At 35.5% G+C, this 25,500-nt stretch overlaps 1 protein-coding gene across 23 annotated transcripts in view; it reads left to right on the forward strand.

Moving 5' to 3' along the window:
• The window catches only part of KIAA0825 (KIAA0825 ortholog), a 259,660-nt gene that overhangs the window by 101,717 nt on the left and 132,443 nt on the right, over positions 1 to 25,500 (forward strand). For 22 of the 23 annotated variants that reach the window (XM_048046659.2, XM_048046658.2, XM_048046665.2 and 19 more), the window contains 4 exons: positions 9,065 to 9,175; positions 14,576 to 14,715; positions 23,380 to 23,568; positions 25,053 to 25,286. In XM_048046659.2, coding sequence (XP_047902616.2) covers positions 9,065 to 9,175; positions 14,576 to 14,715; positions 23,380 to 23,568; positions 25,053 to 25,286 — 674 coding nt within the window. The remainder of the gene's footprint in view (positions 1 to 9,064; positions 9,176 to 14,575; positions 14,716 to 23,379; positions 23,569 to 25,052; positions 25,287 to 25,500) is intronic. The other variant, XM_048046663.2, reaches the window with a different exon arrangement.

A 25,500-nucleotide genomic window follows, 5' to 3' on the forward strand; every position in this document is an offset into this window, starting at 1 on the left:
AGTTTTAAATTAAACTTTGGACTGCTTAAGAAAGTCCTGTGTAATCATAAAAGTGTTGATGACAGACCATTGTGTTTCAGGAGTTTACTAATAATAGTACTGGCTAATTTCCAGCTTACTAGAGATGTGGTATTGGCTATTACTTCAAGGGAATTAGAATTATTCAAGAATCTTTATTATGCAGCAAATGCAGCAAAAATAATAGGGGTGCTGAAAAATTAATAATATACTTAATTTAAATGAACTGATTCTGGCAGATGGTTTCTCTTTCCTAATTCTCAGATCAGACCTTGTGCTTCCTACTGTCACTTAGTATCTTTTCTGTATGAAAAGTGTGCAAGATTCACCTGTGAATCTTGGGCCATCGTCAGTTTTTAGCCCTCACTCTTTTTTATGTTTCATTTTTCTCCACTCTTGTCTGGCTTTTCTGAAGTGACTTCAGTATAGTCACAGAATCACAGAATGCTTGGGATGGAAGGGGCCTACCATGCTACAGGGTGAGACTTCTTAAGCTAAGTCATGTTAGTCAAAGCTCCATCCATCCTGGCCTTGAGCACTTCTAGTAAGTAAATATCAAGATCTAAATTGGGAGGACCCATTGACTTCCATGGGAGTAGAGAAGCCTTGCAAAGAGAACTTGACAAATTAGAGGTCTGGGCAACCACATGAAATTTAATAAGAACAAGGGCAGGATTCTTCACCTGGGATGGGGACAACCCTGGCTGTACATACAGACTAGGGACAAGAGGCTTTAGAGCAGCCCCACAGAACTGATCTAGGGGTTATTGTCAAAGGCAAGTTGAACATGAGTCAACCATGTGTCCTAGCAGCCAAAAGGGCCTATCAAATCCTGGGGTGTATCGGCCACAGCATGGCTGAGTGAAGTGATTGTCCTGCTCTGCTCTGCACTGGTGTGGCCTCACCTTGAGTACTGTGTGCAGTTTTGGGTGCTACAGTATAGGGACATAAAACTATTAGAGATTGTCCAAAGGAGGGCTACGAAGATGGTGAAAGGTTTAGAAGGCAAGATGTATGAGTAGAGTCTGAAGTCGCTTGCTTTTTTCAGCCTAGAGGAGCCTGAGGGGCTGCTTCATGGTGGGACACAGCTTCCTCACAAGAGGGAGTGGAGGGATAGACACCAATCTCTTCTCTCAGTGGTCATGATACCAAGCCTGGCAGAGTTCAAGAAGCATTTGGACAGTGCTCTCAGAAATATGGTTTGATTTTGGGTGGTCAGGTGTAGATCCAAGAGTTGGACTTGATTCTTGTGGGTCCCTTCACACTCAGGATGTTCTATGATTCTGTGATCTCACTGCAAGGCCTCTACACTCTCAAGAGAGTTAACAGCTCCTCCTAATTTAGTATCATCTGCAAACTTAGTATGCATTTGAGTCCTGCATCCAGATCATTTATAAAAACATTGAAGAGAACTGGCACCAAAATGGATCCATTGGGAGCCCTACCAGTGACCAGTTGCCAGCCTGCTGTAACCCCATTGCTATAACCCTTTGAGCCCAACCTGCCAGCCAATTGTTCAATTATGTATTTGTCTAGCTGTGTGCTGAACATTTGTCCAGAAGAATACATGTGAGAGATGGTATTGAAAGCTGTGCTGAAATCCAAAAGATAACATCTATTGGCTTCCCTTGATCGACTAGATGGGTAACTTTGTCGTTAAAAGAAATTAAGTTAGTTGAGCACAATGGTACCACTTGTGAACCGGTGTTGGCTATCAGCAAAATGCATTGTCTTTCAAATGTTTTTTCAGTAACTCCCAGAATGATCTTTAATTTTATCAGGCATTGAAGTGAGACTGACAGGCCTGTGATTTCCAGGGTCTTCATTCTTGCCCTTCTTGAAAACTGGGGCAATATTTGCCATCTTCTAGTCAAGTGGGACCTCTCCATATTCCCAAGATCCTTAAAAAATAATTGAGAGAGGTCTCACAATGACATCATCCACTTCTTTCATCTGGCTTAACTGATGTCAGGTAGATGAAGAGAATTACGGTCTTTAGTTTGCTTGCCGTACTCCTCCTAATGCAGCCTGGTGTATGGTTTGTGCTATTTTTAATGAGACTACACTGTGGCCTCATATTCAACACTGTACAGGCCATAAAACCCAGGTTCTTCTGTAAGGTTGGTAATCAGTTCCCAGCCTAGGTTATTATTGTTCTGTTGCTGGAGCACGTTACCTCATCATTACATTAGTAAAGATGCACTTTACCTCAGTGAACTCTGTGAGTTTTCTGATGGCCCTCTCATCTTTGATTCATCACTCTGCTGTTTGTTAACTCCCATACCTACTCCATCCAGTTTAGTGTCATCCACAAAGGTGCATTTTGACTGTACGTTTTTTTTATTATTTTTTTGTCCTTTTTGATGTAGACTATATCACCAGCGTTTCCCTCATCCACCAGGTAGGTCACCCGGTCATAGAAGGAGATGAGGTTGGTCAGGCAAGACTAGCCTTTCGTGAACCCATGCTGGCTGGGCCTGATCCCCTGGTTGTCCCACATATGCTGTGTGATTGCATTCAAGATGACCTGTTCCATCACCTTTCCAGGCACTGAGGTCAGGCTGACAGGCCTGTAGTTCTCTGGGTCCTCCTTGCAGCCCTTCTTATAGATGGGAGTCACATCAGCAAGTCTCCAGTCATCTGAGACCTCCCCGGATGACCATGACTGCTGATAGATGACGGAAAGCGGCCCAGCAATCACATCCACCAACTCCCTCAGCACCGCCGGGTGGATCCCATTTGGCCCCATGGACTTGTGACAGTCCAGGTGGAGCAGCAGGTCTCTAACTGTTTCCACCTGAACTGTGGGGATTTTCTTCTGCTCCTCATCCCAGACTTCCAGGTCGGGAGGCTGAGTACCCTGAGGATAAGTGGCCTGACTAGTAAAGACAGATGCAAAGAAGGCTTTAAGAACCTCTGCCTTTTCCTTATCCTCAGTAGTCATGTTCCCCCCCATGTCCAGTAAAGGATGGAGATTCTCTTTGGCCCTCCTCTTACTGTTAATATATTTGTAAAAATATATTATCCTTAACCATAATGGCCAGGTTGAGCTTGTGCTGGGCTTTAGCCTTCCTGAGTTTTTCTCTGCATATGCTGGGAACCTCCTTCTACTCCCCCCGAGTTCCTGCCCCTTCTTCCGCCAGACATAAACCCTCTTTTTCTCCTGAACACTCAGAAAATGTTGCCTGTTCAGCCACACCGGTCTTCTTCCCTGACAGCTCATCTTACAGCACACAGGGACAGCCTGCTCCTGCGCCTTGAAGGGTGCCTTGAAGGAGCCCTTCCTTCTTGAGGAGTATCCAGCCTTCCTGGACCCTTCTTCCCTTGAGCACTGACTACCAAGGGACCCTCCCTACCAGTGTCCTGAACAATTCAAAGTCTGCCATCCGGAAGTCCAAGGTAGCAGTGTTACTGACGCCCCTCCTGACTTCACCAAGAATAGAGAACTCCACCATGTCATGGTCACCCGTGACAGCTCCCTACCACCCCATCTCCCACCAGTCCTTCTCTGTTCATGAACAGCAGGTCTAGCAGAGCACCCCCTCTGGTAGGCTCATTAACAGCTGAGTCAGGAAGATGTCTTCCATGCACTCCAGGAACCTCCTGGACTGCTTCCTCAGGGCTGTGTTGTATTTCCAGCATATGTCTGGGAAGTTAAAGTCCCCCATGAGAACAAGTGCTGGTGATTGTGACACTTCTGCCAGCTGCTTGTAGAATGTGTTATATATTATTACATATATTATATTCCTTAGTATTTTGTGCTGAGTAGGAGATCACAATTTTTCTTTTAGTGAAGATCATAAAGAGTAAGGTGGATGCAGCTTTTCATGATTTTGTAATACAAATTATTATGTCCTGTTTTTTCAACGAAAAATCAGGCCAATGACTTGAATTCTGAGAGAAGAATTTAGAGATTCTGTTGGTAAAATTGCTGTCTATTGGGTAAAAATTTAAAAAACTGAAAATATTTCCCTTAACCTTATGAGTCACTTGTTAGTCCTGTTTCTTCCCTATAAAGAGCTAAATTCTTCAAAGTCTACAAGGAAATACCATTAGGATACATCTTGTTGGCATTTCATTATTTCACACCTGCACTGATGTTTACCAGATCAATTCTCACCTTGTCATAGTGTACAGAAGAATAAAACTCCTGTAACTTGGAATCTTGCTGTGGTATTAAATACTTTCACAGATGCTATCCACTGCTTTGAGACTATAAGCAGCTGCTTTAACATATCTTGTAGTCAAAACAAATTTCCTACTACCTATTATTACACTTCTGTCAGAAGAGTAGTTGATTTAAACAGTCTGGCAGAGGGTTGGTTTTGCCTTATGTTCTGGTAAGAATTACATAACGAGCAGTGGACACTGAGTACTGCTGGCACCATTTTATTATCATTACACACTTCACTTTTTATAGTATTTGAAGGTAGTAAAATTTAAATAATTTTTTAAACCATCACATTTTCTCCATGTCAGTTTCAAAATTTGCAAAGAGGTTTTGCTCTAAGCCTTAGAGGCCAAATGTATGCCCTGTGCTTGTCATCAGGAGACAGCTAAGACACCATATTTAACAACCTGCATTAGCCTGAAATCTCTAAAAGAGTTCATACACAATCCATAGACAAGATGTGGTCTTTTTTTTTTTTTTCTTTTTCTTTCTTCTTTTTTTTTTTTTCTTTGATAGCCACCCAATCTGTATCTATCATTCTTTCTTGTAGGAAGTCGGTCCTTTGCTATATTAAGAGAAATATTTCAGGGAATGAGAGACAATAACATTTTTTTTCTTGAATTTTCTCAGACTGTTGAAGTTACTGTTTTTAAAATAATTATTTTTCTGTTTAAGTACTCCCTTTATTTACATTATGATCTCAGCTTTAATTTTTCATGAATTCACAAAGAGTACAGATTTACAATATGCTTACCATTCTGCTCAGATATTGCTTACTTAAGATCATTCTAAAAGTCTGTAATACATTGTTTCTACTAGCTTTGTTTGATCAGTAATTTCCAGATAAATCTCCTTATCTTTTGGAGGAGTTCAGAAGCTCTACACCTGTCTTCCTCAAGCAGAGTGTAATTTTCTTTCATCTGCAGTCATATGGGCAAACAGTGACCTTATAGACATTGTAGCTGTACTTCTAAATTACAGATATACAACTGTGAAAAAACGTTTAAAAGTAATTTTAAATAATAAAATGACAAAACACAAATACTGTCAATGCCACTGTGATACAGCACCCTATAAGAAAAAGGAAATTTTATATTTTAGGTAAGGAAATCTTTGAGACTGTATTCCAATTGGTTTCCATTCTATCTCCAGTTTTAAGTGTTTAAATCTACTCTCACTGTTTCTATGTTGTGACGGTGACTTTTTTATGCCATATAAAAAGATTCTCCTGTCCTGAGAAAAACCTCATCTTTCTTCCTTAGATATTTTAAATGTCCTTCACCTCTTACTGCAACAGAAAGAATTCTTACTGAAAATTGGGAATAAAACTAAATCTCTCCAGAAAGTAAAGCAAATATACTAAAATGCCAGTTCTAGAGCCCAGAACTGGCATTTTTAAAGGTAATTACCTTTCTTGCATATGTTGTGTTAAAGAGTAAAGAACGTTGGCAAGACCTGAACCCCCTTGCATCCCAACTTGTTCTCAGATATCAGAGGGGCTGGGGGTGGTTTGGCTTGGATTCTCAGTGTGCCCAATTCAGCACTAAAGTCCAGTCGCATCCAATATACCAAATTACCACAATCACGAACACACAAATAATACAATACACCTTCAGTTTAGCAGATTAACAACTGGTGTACTTTACTGAAGCTACAGGAGGACAGGTTCTTTTGGATTGCCGGTGACAAAGACACTGTCTGCAAAGCACGTGCAAATACCAACAATATGACTAACACAACCAGCTACATACAAGTTAGCTTATGAAACAACTCTATAGAGAATGTTAGGTTTCTTGGGGAAGCACTAGGTATAACCAAGGGTTCAAGTCTGACCCAGTAGGCATCCCTGTGGGGGGGAAGAGAGGTACAGCCCATGAGCCCACCCCAAAACTCAGTGATGTCCTCCTGACTTGTCTGCGATGTTGTCTTACAACATTAAACAACTTTAAAAACCATCTAACATTTTTCCTCTCTGGAGCCTTTTTTTTTCACTATGTTCCTGCTTTTAGGTGGAGCTTGAGTTGCTCTTTGTTATGATTGGTAAAAAATTGTCTTGCTTTTGCTTTAAAGTTACAGGCTCAGAGAAATTCAGAGCACATGCTCATTGAGGTGTGGTTGCACCTTGGAGGCACGCAGCCTTTGGGATGGAGGTGTATTTTGTCATTGTAATGAACTTATAATGAATAAAGTTCACCAGAGGACATAATTTTGTGATCAGTTTGGCTCAGGGCTGGCTATGCAGTCTGTCAGTCCCGTAGTACCATCAGGCTCCCCATCCCTGCAGTGATAGCACAGAGCTTGGTTGTGGTGTCTTCACTCCGCTCCACTCTCTGTGCTATTTCTCTTAGAATCCACACACCAAGCTCCCCTGGTGTTCCCAATGTTTAAGGCTGCAGATTATATTGCCAGGGGGACTGTTGTGGAACAGACTCCTTGCATATCTACCACTTCTCACCCTGAAAATATCCTCAATATTGAACCTTCTCTTAAGATGTGAACACACCTTTAGTTTCAATAAGTCACCTCCACCAATTTTTCCACAACGTAACTTGGAAAATTCAGCCATGATACATAAAGAAACAAGCTTTAGAGAAGGAAAGTTAGTAAAATGAAACATTCACAGCCAAGTAAGTCAAAAAGTGAGTTGCAAAAGGAGTGATAATTTATAATGATTAATGGAGTGTGGATGTAAGGGATGACATCCCTTCTGCAGAAATTGCACTTATTGTAAATGAGAGTAAAAAAAGATGAGACCAAGGGACATCCATTTCTATCACAGTTTATTTCATTGTAGTTGCTACAGAGTTGTACAAATACTCATATATTTATTAATTTTTATTCTTGTATTTAATAATTCTTAAATAATAATTTAAGTCAAGTATTAATTATATCATTTCTGTCCTTACAATTACATATGTGTTTTTATAATCAAATAACATCAGTAACAAATAAGAATAGTTAATTTTTGTTATCAGTTCACTGAACGTGATTTTTGCCTCTCACAGCCTTTAGGTAAGAGAAGTAATGGAGGAGGAGTGACATAAAACTAATTTATCTGATTCTTCGGCAGTCCTTATTTTTTTTAAAAAAAAACAGCAGATATTTCCACCACTATTCTATCTATATCTTACAAGCCAGTGAAGGAGATCTAAGTCTTCTGATTCATTTTTTTCCAGTTCCATCCAAAGTCTATGTCTATTTGGATGTTAATGCAAAAGATAACCGTTATAATTTCAAAAGATATTTTACTTATGTTTATGATACTGATATATTGATAATATGATGCATGTATTGTGCAAAAACAAAAGAGCAATAGAAATAAATGGCTGAAGAGCAATTTGCTTATTCAATGCATTTTAAAATATAGTTTGAAAACCTGCTATATGAGACTAAATATATGAAGACAATTGCTTTAACTGTACTGGAAGTGCTAGATACTGAGCTACAAACAGTGAAAGCAAAATAAAATGAGAATGACATTTTGTAGCATCAAATAAGATCAATAAATCTGCAGTTACATATATGCGCACATATATGTAGTGCTAGATATCATAAGGGATTCTCCATCTTCTATTGATATATATATTTGTATTATTGATTCAAAAGGATTTTCAATGTCCCATGTGATTCAGAAGTTTTTCTCTTCTCTTCTCTTCTCTTCTCTTCTCTTCTCTTCTCTTCTCTTCTCTTCCTCTTCTCTTCTCTTCTCTTCTCTTCTCTTCTCTTCTCTTCTCTTCTCTTCTCTTCTCTTCTTCTCTTCTCTTCTCTTCTCTTCTCTTCTCTTCTCTTCTCTTCTCTTCTCTTCTCTTCTCTTCTCTTCTCTTCTCTTCTCTTCTCTTCTCTTCTCTTCTCTTCTCTTCTCTTCTCTTCTCTTCTCTTCTCTTCTCTTCTCCTCTTCTCTTCCTCTTCTCTTCTCTTCTCTTCTCTTCTCTTCTCTTCTCTTCTCTTCTCTTCTCTTCTCTTCTTCTCTTCTCTTCTCTTCTCTTCTCTTCTCTTCTCTTCTCTTCTCTTCTCTTCTCTTCTCTTCTTCTTCTTCTTCTTCTTCTTCTTCTTCTTCTTCTTCTTCTTCTTCTTCTTCTTCTTCTTCTCTTCTCTTCTCTTCTTCTTCTTCTTCTCTTCTCTTCTCTTCTCTTCTCTTCTTCTCTTTCTTCTCTTCTCTTCTCTTCTCTTCTCTTCTTCTCTTCTCTTCTCTTCTCTTCTCTTCTTCTCTTCTCTTCTCTCTCTTCTTCTTTCTTCTTCTCTTCTTCTTCTTCTTCTCTTCTCTTCTCTTCTTCTTCTTCTTCTTCTTCTTCTTCTTCTTCTTCTTCTTCTTCTTCTTCTTCTTCTTCTTCTTCTTCTTCTTCTTCTTCTTCTTCTTCTTCTTCTTCTTCTTCTTCTTCTTCTTCTTCTTCTTCTTCTTCTTCTTCTTCTTCTTCTTCTTCTTCTTCTTCTTCTTCTTCTTCTTCTTCTTCTTCTTCTTCTTCTTCTTCTTCTTCTTCTTCTTCTTCTTCTTCTTCTTCTTCTTCTTCTTCTTCTTCTTCTTCTTCTTCTTCTTCTTCTTCTTCTTCTTCTTCTTCTTCTTCTTCTTCTTCTTCTTCTTCTTCTTCTTCTTCTTCTTCTTCTTCTTCTTCTTCTTCTTCTTCTTCTTCTTCTTCTTCTTCTTCTTCTTCTTCTTCTTCTTCTTCTTCTTCTTCTTCTTCTTTCTCTTCTCTTCTCTTCTTCTTCTTCTTCTTCTTCTTCTTCTTCTTCTTCTTCTCTTCTCTTCTCTCTCTCTTCTCTTCTCTTCTCTTCTCTTCTTCTTCTCTTCTCTTCTTCTTCTTCTTCTTCTTCTTCTTCTCTTCTCTTCTTCTTCTTCTTCTTCTTCTTCTCTTCTCTTCTTCTTCTTCTTCTTTTCAGGACATTTATGAACAATTCTGGAGAACATCTTCCTCAAGTTATTTCCAAAGACTTTTATCACCCATTACACTGGTTATTTTGCATACCATCATCCTTTCCTTCCTTACTGAAGTGAGTAACAAAAGTTGATTTTAATAAAACTACCAGATAGTCAACATTAATCAAATAGTTTGGAAAAGATTATGTCTGGATACATGTCTAATTAATATTCTGATGAAACAATATAGAAGCATTTTTGAATATTCGTTACAGATTCCCCTAGTCTTCAAAGTTAAGAATTTATAAGAAAGGTCACATTGAAAGCAGTGTACTGTGTAGTTTTTTGCCCATATATTCATTATGTTTGATATTTGAATTGTATTTAAGGTTTTCTTGCTTTAATTAGAGTATATAGCTCTTGACAATAATGTAGTTCAGCACAGGTGCAGTTCTCAAAGACTTATAATTAAGGGGGAGATAAAGAATGTATGTCTTTCTGTTTCTGATTGCTGGTTAAAAAAGGGTCCGATATATAAATAACACATCAAATATATGCTGCTTGATCGTAGTTGATTTTTTGGGAGATTACTGCATGATTAGAGGCAAAAGCTTAATTTCTTTTTCTGTGTCACTGCATATAATGACAAGTTACATATGAGACATATGCTACCAGCTGTGCTGTCATTCCCTTTCTAATTTTGAACCTGAAGCACTCCCACACCAGCGTAGATCCTCTCCTAACCCCTTCACCTCCTCCTCCTCTTCAAAAGTTATTTCCCAAGAGATTTTCACTTTCCATTTTTGTGAAAAGCTGTTTTTGTGAGTTGTTTTTATGTTTTCTGAGAAAGTATTTTTATTTTTTAGGGAAGTATGTTATCACTTGAGAGGTGACCTATTGAAGTCCAACATGCTGTCAGTTTTTGACCTCCTACCTTTTATCTTCCTAATCATAGTACCTTCCCTATGATTTTATCCCAAACTGTGCAGAACATTCTGTATTCTTTCCACCCCTCACCCCTAATTTCATGTCAGCAGTATTAGGTCCTTTCCTGGTGCCTCTAATAACACAATAGATGCTGTGACTGAGTCAAAGTTGTGTGATTGGCCTACTGAAATGCCACAGAATGAATTACCTATTGAATTCAGATTTTGTGCTTTTCTCTGCTCAAAGTAGTCATTTAAGTTTTTCTAAAGCTTGAAGGATAATATGTATGTGGGATCTCTACCTCTGAATCAAATTTCATTGAAATTTGTCAATGGTTTTGTAAGCTGCACATGGATGGAAAGAAAGGAGAGGAAAGGGAGGGTATAGGAGAGGGAATGACTACATGATCACTTAAAAATGCGTGTATTCTATTTCTGAGAAAAATTATCCTTCATTAAGGACTCACAGGAGAAAAAAAGTCATTTTTCTGATCCCCTAGTCCAAGGCTAGTATTCAGAATTTAAATTATGGTGTGAATTCTGAATTTTGGAAGATGACTTCATAAGTGAGTACACTTTGCAGCATAAAAGTATCTAAAGGAAATGTTGATACTACTTCAGTCTTAAAGAGTTCTCTTTTCTGAGGTGGAATTATGATTTTGTAGATGCTGTTTGGGGCAGATTTATTTTGAATAAATAGTAAAAAACTTTTCCAGACCTATTTTCTCTGGATGAAAGGTGAGAAAGCATACATCTCCCCAGCCAATGAGGTGTCTTTTTTTGTTTTGTTTTGTTTTGTTTTGTTTTTCTGGGAAAATGAGAAGTCCAAAAGGAAGGACAACTCTGAAAACATATTGTTAATGTGCCTGTGTAATAATAGTCTATGTATATGTACTGTCTTTGTGATAATGAGTGAACTATGTTGGTAAAATACTTAATGTCTTCTTTTAACAGCACACGTTTCAGGTGCTCAGATAAAAAAGGAAAAAAAAAAGAAAAAAAATTATGTTAAGTAATTTTGAGGAACATGTCCTGAGGTGTTATAAATTTGTTATTGGTTTTACACTGTATATTTTTGATATGGAAGTTTTTCTTTCTTGAAATACTGCATTTAGAATAATAACAAGACACATTATGTTTGCATATTGCAGAAAACTATTAATTAGAGGATCCTACTTTTTCCTTGATTGTTTTATGCTTTTTCTTTCCATAGCTAATAAATATTTATATTAATTGTCTGTACCAAAATTGAAAGCAGAGGCCATTGTACAGCTCCCAGCTGTGGGCACCTAGTTTTTAAGTGGATTTTGAAGACTCTAGTCTGTCATAAATATAAATATTAAGTATTTGCTCTTTCTAACCTTGATATTTCAGGAGAAAGTTCTCCTAGAAATAAATTTGTTTACAATTGTTAATTTTTTTTACAGATTCACTACTTAACCAGGTTTTCTACATTAGTTCTCATATATTTATATGGTTACAGTGTGTTTTATCTATCTGACTTCAACTTTCCTTATAAAACGTTGAATTTATCATTTGAGGTTTTCTCTTTTTTTCCCCATTTTGTATAGTTGGTTATCAAAACAAATAATTACTGATTATAATTTATATTACAGCTCCTTTAGTGGTAATTGTGATTCATTCTTTGCTTCATTTGGGGTTCGTAATCATACCCTTTGCAAATGAGTTCTTTTTTTTTTTCTTCTACTGTACAAAACTGAACATTTATATGTGTGATATTTATATGTACTTCACCTTTTGTCACTTTTTATGAGGCTAGTCTTATTTTCACTAGTACTGAGCTACGAGGATGGGAGAACATATGCCTCTCCATATGCACATTACAAAACTTCTCAGTGCATTTATTGGTGCTAGTTTCATGGCTGTAGGGAATGTCTGCTATATTTTATTTTTCCTCTAAGTGAGTCACACCATTGTACATTTCAATTTGCAAGAGGCTCGAGGAGCCAAGAACGGGTGTATATTACAACATGATAACTTCCCATCTGGTCAATGACAGACAAGTTTTATTTCAACTGAAATATTCTAAAAATGGCATTTATTTCTGAATCCATTTAAAATATTATCCTTCATTAATCTAATTGACCAAACTTGTCCATTTCCTTGTATTTTGAAGGCAGTGACTGACCTTATTAGACTTCATAACATGTGGCATTCAAGGAAGAAGCTAAATAAAGTGAAACTGGCCCATATAATTTAACTAAATTTGTGAAATATTGAGTTTAGTCACATCCAGAGTACCAAGTCTGGTGTGAATATAGTAATTGTTTGAATTTAAACATGTATTAAAAACAACTAATTAGTGCTTAAAACGCATTGGAGTTCATGTACGTATGAATCTTGAAAGTGTAGACAGTAATACTGCTAAGAATGCAAACCCTAAAGTATGCTTGTAATGTGTGTTTAAATATAGAAAAATTATTTTGGCTGCAAGTTCTATCAAGATTTAAATGCATATGTGTATATATTTCTGACAAATATTATTAGAATCCAATATGTACTTATGTGCAAAAACACCATTGTCGAGACAGCGCTACATTGTCAAGGATTATAAATGATGTACGAGATAAAAATCAAAAAAGATGTACATGAGTTTTCATGGCAAGTATGTTGCTTAGCTACTCAGAGGTATTGGCTTTACTGTTAAAATCCCAAAGGCCAAAGTGTGTAAAATCCCCCTATACTGTTGGCTATTAAATAGCCCCCTTGGCTATTGCAGTATTAACCGCAAAGTTTTGGCATAATAGTGTGCTAGAAAGGTCCTGCAGGAAAGTGGTGTTGTGGAAGTTTGGTTTGCTTAGGTTGCCTCAAGGTTGTCCTGCAAGGTCTGTGGCATCCTGATAATTTCTGGTAATGGAAGCGTACAGATGAGAGACTAAACCAGAGAAGCATGTCAACAGGCATTTTCATTTCCAGGTTTTAGTTTTATACACTATCTATATAGTAACCTTGAATGAACAGTGAAGATTTTGTGCAGTCATCTCTTTTCATGCATACATACAAGCTGAGTTGAGTGGTGGCACACTTGGACTGCTCAGATGGTCACAGAAATGTGCAACGTAGAATGAAAACATTTCAGTTTTGTCCCAATAGCTGCACATAAATGGCACATAAAGTAAATGTGCAGGTGCCTATTAATTCTTTTCTAGTATGGCAGGAGAACATAGATCCTGATGAAGAAGGCTTTAACTGATGCTGACAGTGTTTGTGTACTAGCAGAAAATGTTTGTGCTTGCATAGTTTATGCATCCAGACATATGTAGTTTTTATAACTGGTAGGTGTAAAATTTATGTGCATAAGACTTTGCATATGCAGTGCATAAACTTTCAAAGTTAGCAACTATTGTTGTATAAACTTGCAACCAAAATGAATAAATAGAATAGCTAAACACGTCAGAATTTAATTTCAAAAACCCTCAAAATCTTGTCTAAATGTAAAATTAATGTATATGCCATTTAATAAGGGAAAATTAGGCTTTCAAGGAAAATTTTACTGACAAACCAATTTTGAAAACTTCATTTTTAAAATGTCTGAAAGAAGAAAATAATAGATTAAAAAAAAATCTGAGGAGCACAGGAAGTGATTCCCCACTTTGCCACCAGCAACAGACTTAACCTGTGTAGTTACCCTGTAGTTCCTGCAGAACTTGCAGAACTGTGCATGCTTTTTGGTCCCAGGATTTGTCCAGGAAACATCAAAAGGGTGTTTGAAAAGAAAAAGATGTTACGAGGGTGGCTGTGAAGCATTCCAGATGCGCTGCTCTCTCAGAGGCAGCAGACCAGACAAGAAGGGAAGGGATAAGAACTTCAGTCCCAAGGAGGCTGCTTGCTGAACTCAGAAAATATTTGGTGAAGGTGAAATAAAAATCCACGATCATTTTAATTGCTCCAGTATGAGTCTAATGGTTGGTGTTAGGACATTGGCTGAGCTCAGAGGGAGCCCTAGAATATTTCTGTTTGGAAACCTAAACTTCTGGAGAACGTGGAACAGCAAACAGAAAACTACAATCTCCTTGAAAGCTTTCTCACATCTCTGTGCTGTCAGTATAGTCCAACCAGTCTAATACTTCAGGTGAATTTTTCATTATGTGTAAGAATTGTTCAGTCTAATGCAGAATCCTGCAGACCCTTTGAGTATTCCCTCCTTTTATTTATTTATTTATTTATTTAATTATTTAAAGTAACAGTTTCATATCCTTCATTTAGGACAGTTCTGAGCTCTTACTAAACAATTAACATGACAGTAAATTAAAGAATAATAGCCTGAAATTTATTCAAGCACAAGAATACTCCTTTTTGCCTGGTAGAACAAGGCTATACATGGTTCCGTGAAAAAGATAAGTGAAGTTGCTTTGTATCAGTTATAACTTTGGAAGACTACCAAATGTTAATTTGCTTTTAGCTAGTTGAGATTAAATGTAATTCCTTCCCTGAGCTGCCTTAAAGTAAGCAAGCATGAAAGAATTTTCAGAGTAATCTTGGAGGAATTGACATTTAAGGGAGTTAGCATTACATCCACACTTTAAGGATATTAATTTCATAGATAAATTAACTGCATTATTCTGTCTTTATCTTGCATTTTGAAAGGAGTCCATCAGCCGGAGAAATGGCAGCCCAGGGTCAACTGAAACTGCTCTTATCCCAGCCACACTGTAATTTGCACTTGCTTTTGGAAACCTTGCTACATCATGATTGTCTCTTAGTGAGAATTTTACTGAGAAGTTCAAGTAAGTGCTTACGCTGTTGATCCTTGTAAGTATATCAGCGAGAAACACAAATTCATTTTTAACTACTTAAATACTTTGGGTTATCAGTTATCAGTAGGACAGTTCTTGAGTGAGTAAAGAAGAAGAAAGGTTCATTGTTTTTTTAATGATTTTTTTTTTCAGTCAGTCTGAGTGTTCATAGCTTCAAAGCAGGCTACAATTTGATAAAGTAGGCTGATATCTTAAATGCAAAGGAGTCTAAATGACTCTGAACTTAACAGTGCATTGATATCACAACTGCTTTACATAGATTTTTAAAGGTGTGGATCTGAAAGATTACTTTCAAAATTATGTTTCTTCACTGAAAAGCTTCTTAGAGATTTTGTTTATGTTATTACATGTTTATCACTGTAGGTATTCTAGTAGTACATTTATGTTCTCCCTCTTCTTAATACTGTCATTAATGTCATTATGAAAGTGGGGCAAATAAAAGAATGGTTTTATGAGATTTTCTTTTAATCCTGCTAACATTGTATTTGAAGCAACAGATTCTCTCACATCTTTCCTTTTAACACCTTTTGCATCGAATGATCAGATTGTTGAAAAGTTGGTGGAATAATCATGCATTTGCCATAATTTTGCAGCAATATTGAATGAGCGTCTATCAGTTTTTACCTTTGTTTGGCAAAAACATTCCCTCTACTTATTAAATATGCTATTAGATCACATAGTATTAAATATAATGTAATTAATTATTTAGTTAATTCAGTTAATTTAATTTTTCATTTTAAAGTGGTCTAACATTAGTTGGGGATACAACATTGTTTCCACTTCTGTCATGCATCTTATTGAGAACTGCACTGCATTCACTTACCTACTCAAATATGTGTCATCATTTACAAAGATTGACAAATGCTTGATCAGGATCATATTCTTACTCTAGCACTATCCAGTACTGAATTTTAGTAGGTGTTTAAATTATCACAAGGATGAACTGACAGAATGTGTTTTCATCTATTGACTGACCAACCTCTTGAGCTTAAGGGAAATATATGCTACTATGAGTTAGAAAATGTGCTATTTACACAGAATTTATTAATGTAATTACAGTATTGCTATGAATAAACTTTCAGTTTAGATAAAGTTGAAGCCCACAATGATGCATATCTTCTAAATTTCAGTGAGGTTTAATTATATAATGGTAAAGTTATTGTGATCTTTATTCCTTCTCCTATACATCCACTTTACTGGTGTTAGATAAGCTAAAATTTTTGATAGTGTGAGCTGTTATATAGTACAAGATAGTACAAGAAAGGATGGACTAAAAAGTTATATCTTAGTAATGACAGTTTAGGTTTCTTTTGTTTAGTATGGTAAAAAACTTCCAGAATTATGTACTCATCAAGAGTAAACTTTAGCAATGTGCAATTTTATGCATAAAAAGAGATAAAAACAGTAGTTTTTGAGGGATTTGGCCTGCCAAAAAAAAAAATATATATACATGTATATATATATATCAGTAACCTTTAACTAGATTATAAGAATTCTTTGAATAGGAAGGGCCTTTTCACATTTTTCTTGATTTTACACACAGGGTTTCTTTCTCCTTCTATAAACTGTACCAATATGATTACTTTTTTTTTTTTTTCTTTTTTTTTTTTTTGTACTATAGATATACTTCAAGATATTCTTAGCAGGCATCATACAAACACATTTAATTTTATTCCTATTGTTCTCATACAGTTGTACCATGGTAAGGGTCAGAATTAACACATTTTCCTCATTATAATAGGTAGTACTGTTGGGATTTACAGAGTTGTCTCAGAGTATTTTAGAGGATGTGTGTATGCGTGATTTAGTGTTGCTAAATATTGTAAGAAGATTATCATATTTGATGAAGCTACTGAAACCCCATGTTATGCACATATAAGCTCTATGAACAGGTGAAAATTTTTGTACTTTTAATACTTTATGTGTAACATGATATATGAAATGTACGTAGAAGTAGAAAGCTCCTCAACTCTAAAATTGACACACCAAACATATGGAAAGCAGTAAATCAGGATACTCAAAACTGAACCACTTATGTGTCTCCAGTGAATATTGCCATTGGAGAAAATGGACCTATTTTTCCAACTATTTTTTTTTACAAAAATAACTGGAAAATTGGATTTGGATATTGGACCTCTATAAGTTAAACTTAAAGTTTACTTAAAGTTAAAACTACAAGTTTAACTACAAGTTTAAATAACCTGGTTATGCTGAAATACTGTTAATTACAGTGTAATGTATGCCCAGAACTGGTTTTCAATGTACAGCATTCTGAATTTTTTAAGACATATTTTAGAGTCAGTTAAGGGTCTATGTGCCTTTGCTGTGCCTTTCCAGGGAGAAATAATGAATATCTGATACTGTTTTAATTTTCTGACAAAACATTTGGTTTTGCAATTTTCTTGGGGGATTTTTTTTTTTAACGAGAATTGCTTTATCACCCATGGATATGAAACAGAAATGGATTATTTTGACAAGTAACAAATAATAGAGGAATAAAGAAAATGGTGCTTGTGTGATATGAGTTATTGAATCTAGCAGATGCTGATATAAAAAAGGGAAAGGTGAAAGAGAACTCTGAGAATTCTGCTACACTTTCTCTAAATGCATAGCATGCCAGCAGAACAGTCTGTGAGTTCTTGTTTGAGAGCCTTTATTTCCAGGAACCATGAGTTATTCTTCACATAGTAAAGCAAAATGCAGTAGCTGTATTGAACTACACCTTCCCAGCACAGGATTAATACCGACAGGCAACCACTCAGTCAACCTTACCATTTACCAATAGCAGATAAGAAAGTCACTGAGAAATCATCAACATGGTACATCCAAGGGCTTCAATCAGTCCTCAGGTCTCACACATACTTTTGTTTAAGAGGAGATAGTACCAGCAAATTCATGAAAATGAAATGAAATCCTGTTAAAAATTCTTATTTCTTATAATGAATATGTGAGACTCCAGTTGATACACAGATTTAATTTCATTTTATACATACAACTCTAAAAGTGAATACTGGCACGTGGGGATAAACTGGAAGAAAACTGCTTTCACGGCAGGACATGGCCATTGGCAGTTTAACCTAATGCTTTTGGTTTGCACAATATGTTGTTTGAGAGACTAATGGAAATGGGTATTGTATAACCTGTACAGTTAAAAACCTAAATGATATCCTGGTCTTCACTAAAACTGAAGTATTAACTGATAGTGACATTTGCTAATACTCTGTGGTAAGTTAAGGCTACAAATCTGAAAATGGACCCAAAGAAATGTGAACTGCTTCAAAATGAGATAATTTACTTTGCACACACAAGTGGGGCAGGGACGGGAGGATTTCCACTGAGAAAGTAAAATTACGTGGTGCAGCCAACTCCCTAGACACTAATAGATATGAAGATTTTTCTCAGACTATGCTTTTATAAACCAATTTCTTTGAAGAGAAATGACTTGATAATATATATGTGGAATGGAAAGATATTTTTTTTTTTTGCCCACTCCAATTCATTGCCCTTTGTGAAGCAGCTCTTTAACTGCTACAATGCATTTTGCAGCATTTTCATGTAAATGACACTGATTTATTGTAAGTTGTTCTAGGTGAAGAGTAAAAGCTAGTAATTTTACCAGCTGACCTCACTTAGGAATCAGGCAACTTTTAGTAAGAGCAGCGAGCTGTTACAAAAGAAAATGTATGTTCCCTAAAGGAACTTCTTCCATTGGCTTAATCTGTATAACAACCGAAAACTTCTGTTTCAGTACTTGAATGTAATTGTACATCCTTGCAATAACTGCTTGGATTTAATAGTCCTCAGACAAAACCTAATGAGCAACTGGAAAAAATACTAGTCCTATGGTTTCACCACAAATAGATCTGGCGAAATGTAATCACACTAATTTTTTGACAAAACTCGTGGATTAGTCTGCATTACACTGTCCTCGGTAGGAGAGCACCAGAATGTCTTTTAGAGGAGCTGAGATGCTAGTGCAGAGATATCTCTCTCCTCCAAATAGTTTTGGACTATCCAGTATGAGGATAAATAGAGGCTTGCGAGAATAGAGTCCAGAACTCCTAAAAGTTTTCTTAGCTTCTTCATAATTGCAAACTGTATCATGGCAGCCTAACATCAGAAGATTAGAAAATTATTTTAAAGGTGTGTCTGCTACAAATACCTGTCTGACCAGTAATTTTTTGTGGATACTGTACTTGAAAAAACAATGAGGCTAAACAGTAGCAGAGTATACTGGGATGAAGTATTCCTAGATGGAATATCAATGGAAAAGGGATCTTAATCAGATATCCTTTTTCTTTTGTTGACTTTCCAGTGATAAGCTAAAGAAAATGGCAAAGAGATTTTATGGGAGTTTCTGAAAGTATTAAATAAGAGTTTCCATTTGGACTGTAATAAAGCCCTGTCAAAAGTCACACACCTTCTCTTGATAAAATGTGAAGATACTCTCTGTGATATGTCTATGCATGCCTCCGTGCCTTTGAGATATGATCATATGGTTAATTTTTCAAAGTAGAGACCTGATCAGTTCCTGTAAGAATCTCTGGGTACATTAGAGCTCCAGGCAAAATACTTAAGAGGGTGACCTGTACAGTGTCAATCCCCAAAACAATAATACAAAGAATGTAACGTGGCCATAGGACTAAATTCAATAATACCTCATCATACTTTAGCAACAATTTCAGCATTCTGTCCTCTCCACAATCAAGTTTTGAGATGTTATGATAGTGATGATTTTTCCATTTGACACACACAAGATTTCACACAAGCTATTAATTCGGACAATCCTAAGTGGAAGCTTCTTCCCAGATAGTTGGAAAGAAACTATTGTTTCTTTCAGTGAAGCTGTGTTCAGGGAGAAAGTACTATAAGAAGCTGAACAAGTGTAAAATAGTATGAGATTGGTGAGGTATGAATATGCAGCCACAGAAGTAGTTTGCTACTGTGATAATAATTTACAAACAAATGATAAAAAGTTTGCTGCAGTCTTTTTTGGTATTGTGTTGTGCTTTTTACTTGTCACAAGCTTAGGATTCATTGGATTCTTAGGTAGCAGCTAGTATGCAGGATGTTATGATTTTTATTTTACCGAACTCAAACGGGTAGGATTAATATCTGCATTTCATTCAGAATAGAAGTAATGTGATCTAAAATTTATTTTTGGAATAAAAACCTAAAATAACAGACTTTCTGCTGAAATGAAGTTATGTATAAATGTACAAGAGATTCTAACAGTCAAGGCTGACTGGAGAATGACTGCATTGGAAGAGTGCAAGTCTATGAGAGACAAGTAAAGTCATCTGCCAGAGCAGAAAAAAAAAGTCATTCACAGAGGAGGCACTGAGAGTATAGTGCAAAGAAACAAGCAGTACAGAATGCTTGCTGAACGATATTTCTGTATTTGTTCTATAAACAAATAAAATTTTTGCATTCTTTGTATTTTCTTCAGCTGCTGTTATTTAAACTATAAAGAAAAGAGAAGTATTATCTTGGCAAATAAAAGAGCCGTATCAGAAATAACTTATTCTATCATCAGTTTCTCTTCTTGGCTGAAAGAGCATGAAGAAATTTGAATTTTGACTACCTCTTTTCATCAAAAAATACAGCGTAACTGTTCCTAGCTTGTCTATTTGCTAAGGATTCAACAGGGAAAGAGAAGTCTACAGTCAAAAACTGCAGATTTTCTAAATTCAGTAAGATTCATTTCATAGCTAAACCAGTAGCAGAAAAGATCTTGATAAGTGTGATAATGTCAGCAAGTTACTGGGAGGTATTTCTATCAGTAAGAAAGATATATGGATAAATTATACTTGTAAGTCTGCCTCTTGGAAGATATGTCCTTAAAATACATTGTACTATCCTTGGAGGTTAAGTGCATTATTTTGTCATAAGAAGAATGATTCCTTGTGACTGGTTAAAGCATAGGTGTTATTCACTAAATACATGACATTCTTGTGAAGGTATTTATTAATAATACTGTATTAAATTTTATTTATTTTGGCATCCTCTGTGCATTTGGAATATTTTACTATATGGGAGTAACCAATAGAAGATTGTATTTAACAGGTACATAAGTATATAACCATATTTATGTATGGATATAAGTACCTCTAAAAGGAAAAAGAAGCATCTCCTCTGAGCTACCAATAGGAGCTTTAGATTGCCTTCACAGATTAGCTTTTGATATACAAACGTGGTGAGTGGAAAAAAAAAAAAAGTAGAGAGAGAGAGAGGGAAGCATCAGTGGGCAGTAAATATTATGCCTATCATATAAATACTGTTCTTATGTGATGATTAACAAGAAGACTGCATTGGAGTTCACAGTAAGATGAATATTTAATGTTATGACAGGTGAGCTAATAAACGCTAAAAAAAAAATTCTAAGGTAAGAGAAATCTACATATCTTTCTGTAGACTCTACTTCATAATATTTAACCAGCTGTACTGATCAATTAGATAAACCTTTAAACCAGCTGACATTATTCTGCCAATTTCTAAGTCAGAAAACTCAAGGATGCCACATTTCATCTTGAGCTTTGAAGGGTCAGATTTTCTTACAATAAGGGCAACATTTACTTCAGGGTAAAACAAGAAAAAACAGATGAAAGCATGCATATCTTTTAATGCTTAGCCTTGGAATGGTTTCCCAGTGGATTCCCAGATTTTTACTTAATAACATGATATTATTAACCAGTTGTAAGAGGATACATCTACAACTTCCCCCTCCCACCAAATTCTTTTATACTTCTTTCCATTTACCTGAATTTATTGATATCACCAAATTAATTAGAAAAGTTAAGAAGCTGTATCTTGAACTTTCCATGTGGCACTACCATAGAGCAAATATAGCTTTAATTTCAAGTCACAAGCCCCTTTAAACAAAGCAATTTCTCATCATGTTCTGCAAATACAGTTCAGGTAGTATCTATTTTTTTTAAACTTAGAAAACTTAGTAATTAGATTTAGAATTAATTAGAAATTTAATTTTAGAATTAATCAGAATTAATTTTAGAATTAATTAGAAATTTAATTAGAAATTAGATTTAGAAAAATCTAGATTTTTCTCAGCAAACCTTAGAATTTGATTAAATTAATTAAAAAACTACTTCAAGTAAATATAATGAAAGTTCAATTCAAATTTTTGTCCTATGTTTTGAGTACTTCTGAATTTTTCTTTCTGAACTGCTTTTTCTGTTTTCTCAGTTCTTTCCTTGTCATATCTATATTAGACAACATATCACTGGTTTGTGCGAATTAGAGGAATCCATTTGACTTAGGAGCATCTGGCATTGAAAGATGTCTTAGCACAGTATGCCAGCTCACTCAACTCATAGGTAAAAAATCTGACTAAACAAAAAATCTAATGGACAATCTGTCTTTGGCCTTGTAGGCTAGAGGGGAGAAAGAGAGCTTGTTGGTTATGAAATGATTGGTCTTATTCTTCAGATTTCTTCATCCTATGGGCTGTTTCTATTAGGTTTCACTACAAAATCTTTATGGTTTACAATAATATGTGAATTAGATTGCAGGAATTCAGAGATTAAAATGAGATTCTTGAAGTTTACAAAGTTCTCAACTCATTCACAGAGCTAGTTGGAAAACTGTAGTTATCCTCTGTGGTAGATTTTGAAGGCTGGTTGAACAACTGTGAAGAATAAGCCTAGAAACCGTGTTTCTTTTATCTTTCTCCTGCACAGGTTGCAAAAGATAGGGCCAGCCAAACTGGCATAAAACAATGACGTTTTCAAACATAAATCTATCTAAATCAGTCTTATAGAAACTTTCAGTTTTGCAAACTATACATTTGAATGAAAAATGTTTAATTGGTTCTCGTTATGGTCATTTATTAGGATCATTAACATCTGGATATCCCAGACATATGTTAAGAATCATCTCTAACATCAGCACAAGTCAAAGCCGTAGAAATGTTTAAACACATCTTTATCCTTCAGCTGGAAGAATGTTTTTAAATTATGAAAAGCATTTAGAAATATATGTTATATAACCTGTTACCACTCCAATCTATGAAAATCACTAGTTAACTTTAAAAACATATGAGTTTGTATCTTAGAACGGCTCAGATTTTGTTTCAGAGAACTGATTTCTTCTCAGTTTCGTCTTATGCTGAAAAAAAAATCTAAGTCAGTTTGGGGAGTATGCAGCAGTTACTTCATTTTATTTTATATAACCAAATCAATTTCTATAATTTCAAGGCTAATATATTGTTGAGACAAGCTAAGCAGTAATAATTTTTGACTGTGACTCTATGGAAATAGTCCAACCTAATTCTGATTAATATTTAGTGAATAATTGAATTCCAGTTATATACTAAAGTGTTGTGTTTTTTGTTGTTGTTGTTTTGTTTGTTTGTTTTTTAATTAAATAAGCATATTCCATAGTGTGTGTTTTTTTTTTTCTTAATGGCTACATGTAATTCAGAAGGACAGTCAAATGCCATTATGCAGGGGAGATAAGATTTCAGTATCTATAAGTATTAATATTGTTTAAAATATTTTTCAGATAAAGTTTTCTTGCTTTTGTTTTGTTGTTGTTGTTGTTTCTTTGTTTATACTATCTGTTTCTATGACTTGAATTACTTGGAAATTGTTAACAATGGTTTTATTTATTTTGAAGGAAGTGAAGTATTGAATTGCGATGAACGAAGTTCCCTCTCAGAACAGATAAATAAAAAAGAGCCTACTATGATTGAAACAATCTTCACAGTATTATCTCACTGCATTTTGTCACCTAAATCACTAGGAATTGCTTTTGAGACCTACATGGAAAAAGAGCACTTGTGGGATTACTTATACAGCATGACAGGTATTTAGTTTATTAGAAAGTGTTTTAAATCAGATGTTAAACCTTGTCAGTTTTCAGACATGTAGTGCATATTATTTTTGCTCTAATAAATCTGATTGAATGATTGTATGTTTCTTCAAAATTATACTATAAATTGTTCTCAGCGATCAGGTCACTGTAGGAATGGTGGAAATTTTGGAGAAAAGAGAGGTTACAGAACAGTATGGTGGAGCAGGATCTCCTTAAGTGTCTGTCTTACCAGCAGGTTGGCAGCAGATATTGTCTGTAGGTCCTTACACTGTCCCTGTGCATTTAATAACTCCATTTAAAAGTGAGAATCAACTGAAGGGGAGTGGAAGAAGAAAAGGAAGGACTACTGCTGAGGCAGGCCTAGTGTGATGGGCATATAGACTCTGCTGCCAAAAGGCAGACTCCTAATTTTCCATGAAGAGGGAGATTTGCCCTCATGATTGTAGCAACTCATGGTGCCCCCAAGGAAAAGCCATATTCAACTAGAAAAGAGAGATGAGGTATAGAAGGATGATATTGCACATGATGGCTAAAAAGAAAATGAAGAAAGAAAACAGAAGGAAGGTAACAGAAATAAGAATATCACAAAACAGAAAATAATGGTGGTGAAAGAGCTCAGGTATTCCTCTGAGAAAAATGGGATTACAAAAAGTGGAAATGTGAGCCTTAAGAGGAAGAAAAAGATAGAAATATTGTGAGGAAGCTTTGAGAAAGACCCTGCAGAGAAGAAAAAAACTTAGACCAGAAAAAGCATAGACAAGCAAAAGTTAGGGCAAAGGACCTTAGTGGGAAGCATGTCAAAAAATATCTCTGATATGTCCTGCAGCACTCTGCCTGACAACTGCTGCTCTATTGCAATGGAGAAACTGCAGTTCTCTGTGGTGTTAAGAATGTGGAGAAGATTGATACTTGTTGTAATGTCAATAACTGTATATAAGATGTTCCATTTTCCACACGCAATCTCTGATAACATGCTATGTCTCTGTTGATGACTATTATTTTTATGCATTTTTGTTGCCAAAGTATCCTTTCTCCTTTGCTGTTCTCTAATGAAACAGTTTGGTTAGCTAAGAAATGCCATTGTATTAATACTTGCAAGACAAGGAAGTAATAAAAAATAGGTATATCTGCTTGACTCATTAATGTCTAGCAAGTAATTAAGTGTACTCCAAATAAAAAGGAAAATATTAATTAGATTAAATTCTGAAAAAAAATCCTGATGGAGAAGCCATGAAGAAGAGGAGAAAAATGAAATTATATTTTCTGTCAGTACTGTATTAAGATGGTACAAGATGCTATATTGTTTTGCTCTATACTATTTCTTTAATTTGTAACAGGCTGATAGATATAAGGTATTTTGAATCATAATGTTGTTACTTTTCTTTCCATAAGAATTCTGAAACACTTCTTTCTGAAACAGATTTGAACAAATGACTGTACACTCACTGAATATTTAATAATTCTTTCTTCTGAAGTTTCCAGTTGTGGCGAGTTGGAGCCAGAGGTTATCAGATGCTTGAAGCTGACTTTGATTAATTCAGTCAAGGGTATAGTGAAGCAGATAATTTCTTTGATGCATTCATGGGAGGCAACAGAAAACTATGGAACATATCAGCACAAGCAAATAGTTCCTGAAAGTTTACTGAAAACAGTTCCAAAGGAATGGAATTATACACCTCGGGAAATGAAGAGAAAGGAGTCTGGGAAATGTGGGTGCCATTTATACTCTCACATAAATTTGTCTATGTGCTTGTTAACCCTTTAATGTATACATATTAAAATTAAATAGTTAGACTTCATGAGTGTTGCCATCTAACCTTAAGGAAAACAGATTCCAAACATCCTGTAGATTGTTTTGTTTGATTGTTTTGTTGTTGTTTTATTTTGTTTTATTTTGTTTTGTTTTGTTTTTATTGGGGGGGG

Source organism: Anser cygnoides, chromosome Z (assembly GCF_040182565.1).
Source record: "Anser cygnoides isolate HZ-2024a breed goose chromosome Z, Taihu_goose_T2T_genome, whole genome shotgun sequence".
In the NCBI taxonomy this organism is placed as follows: Eukaryota; Metazoa; Chordata; class Aves; order Anseriformes; family Anatidae; genus Anser; species Anser cygnoides.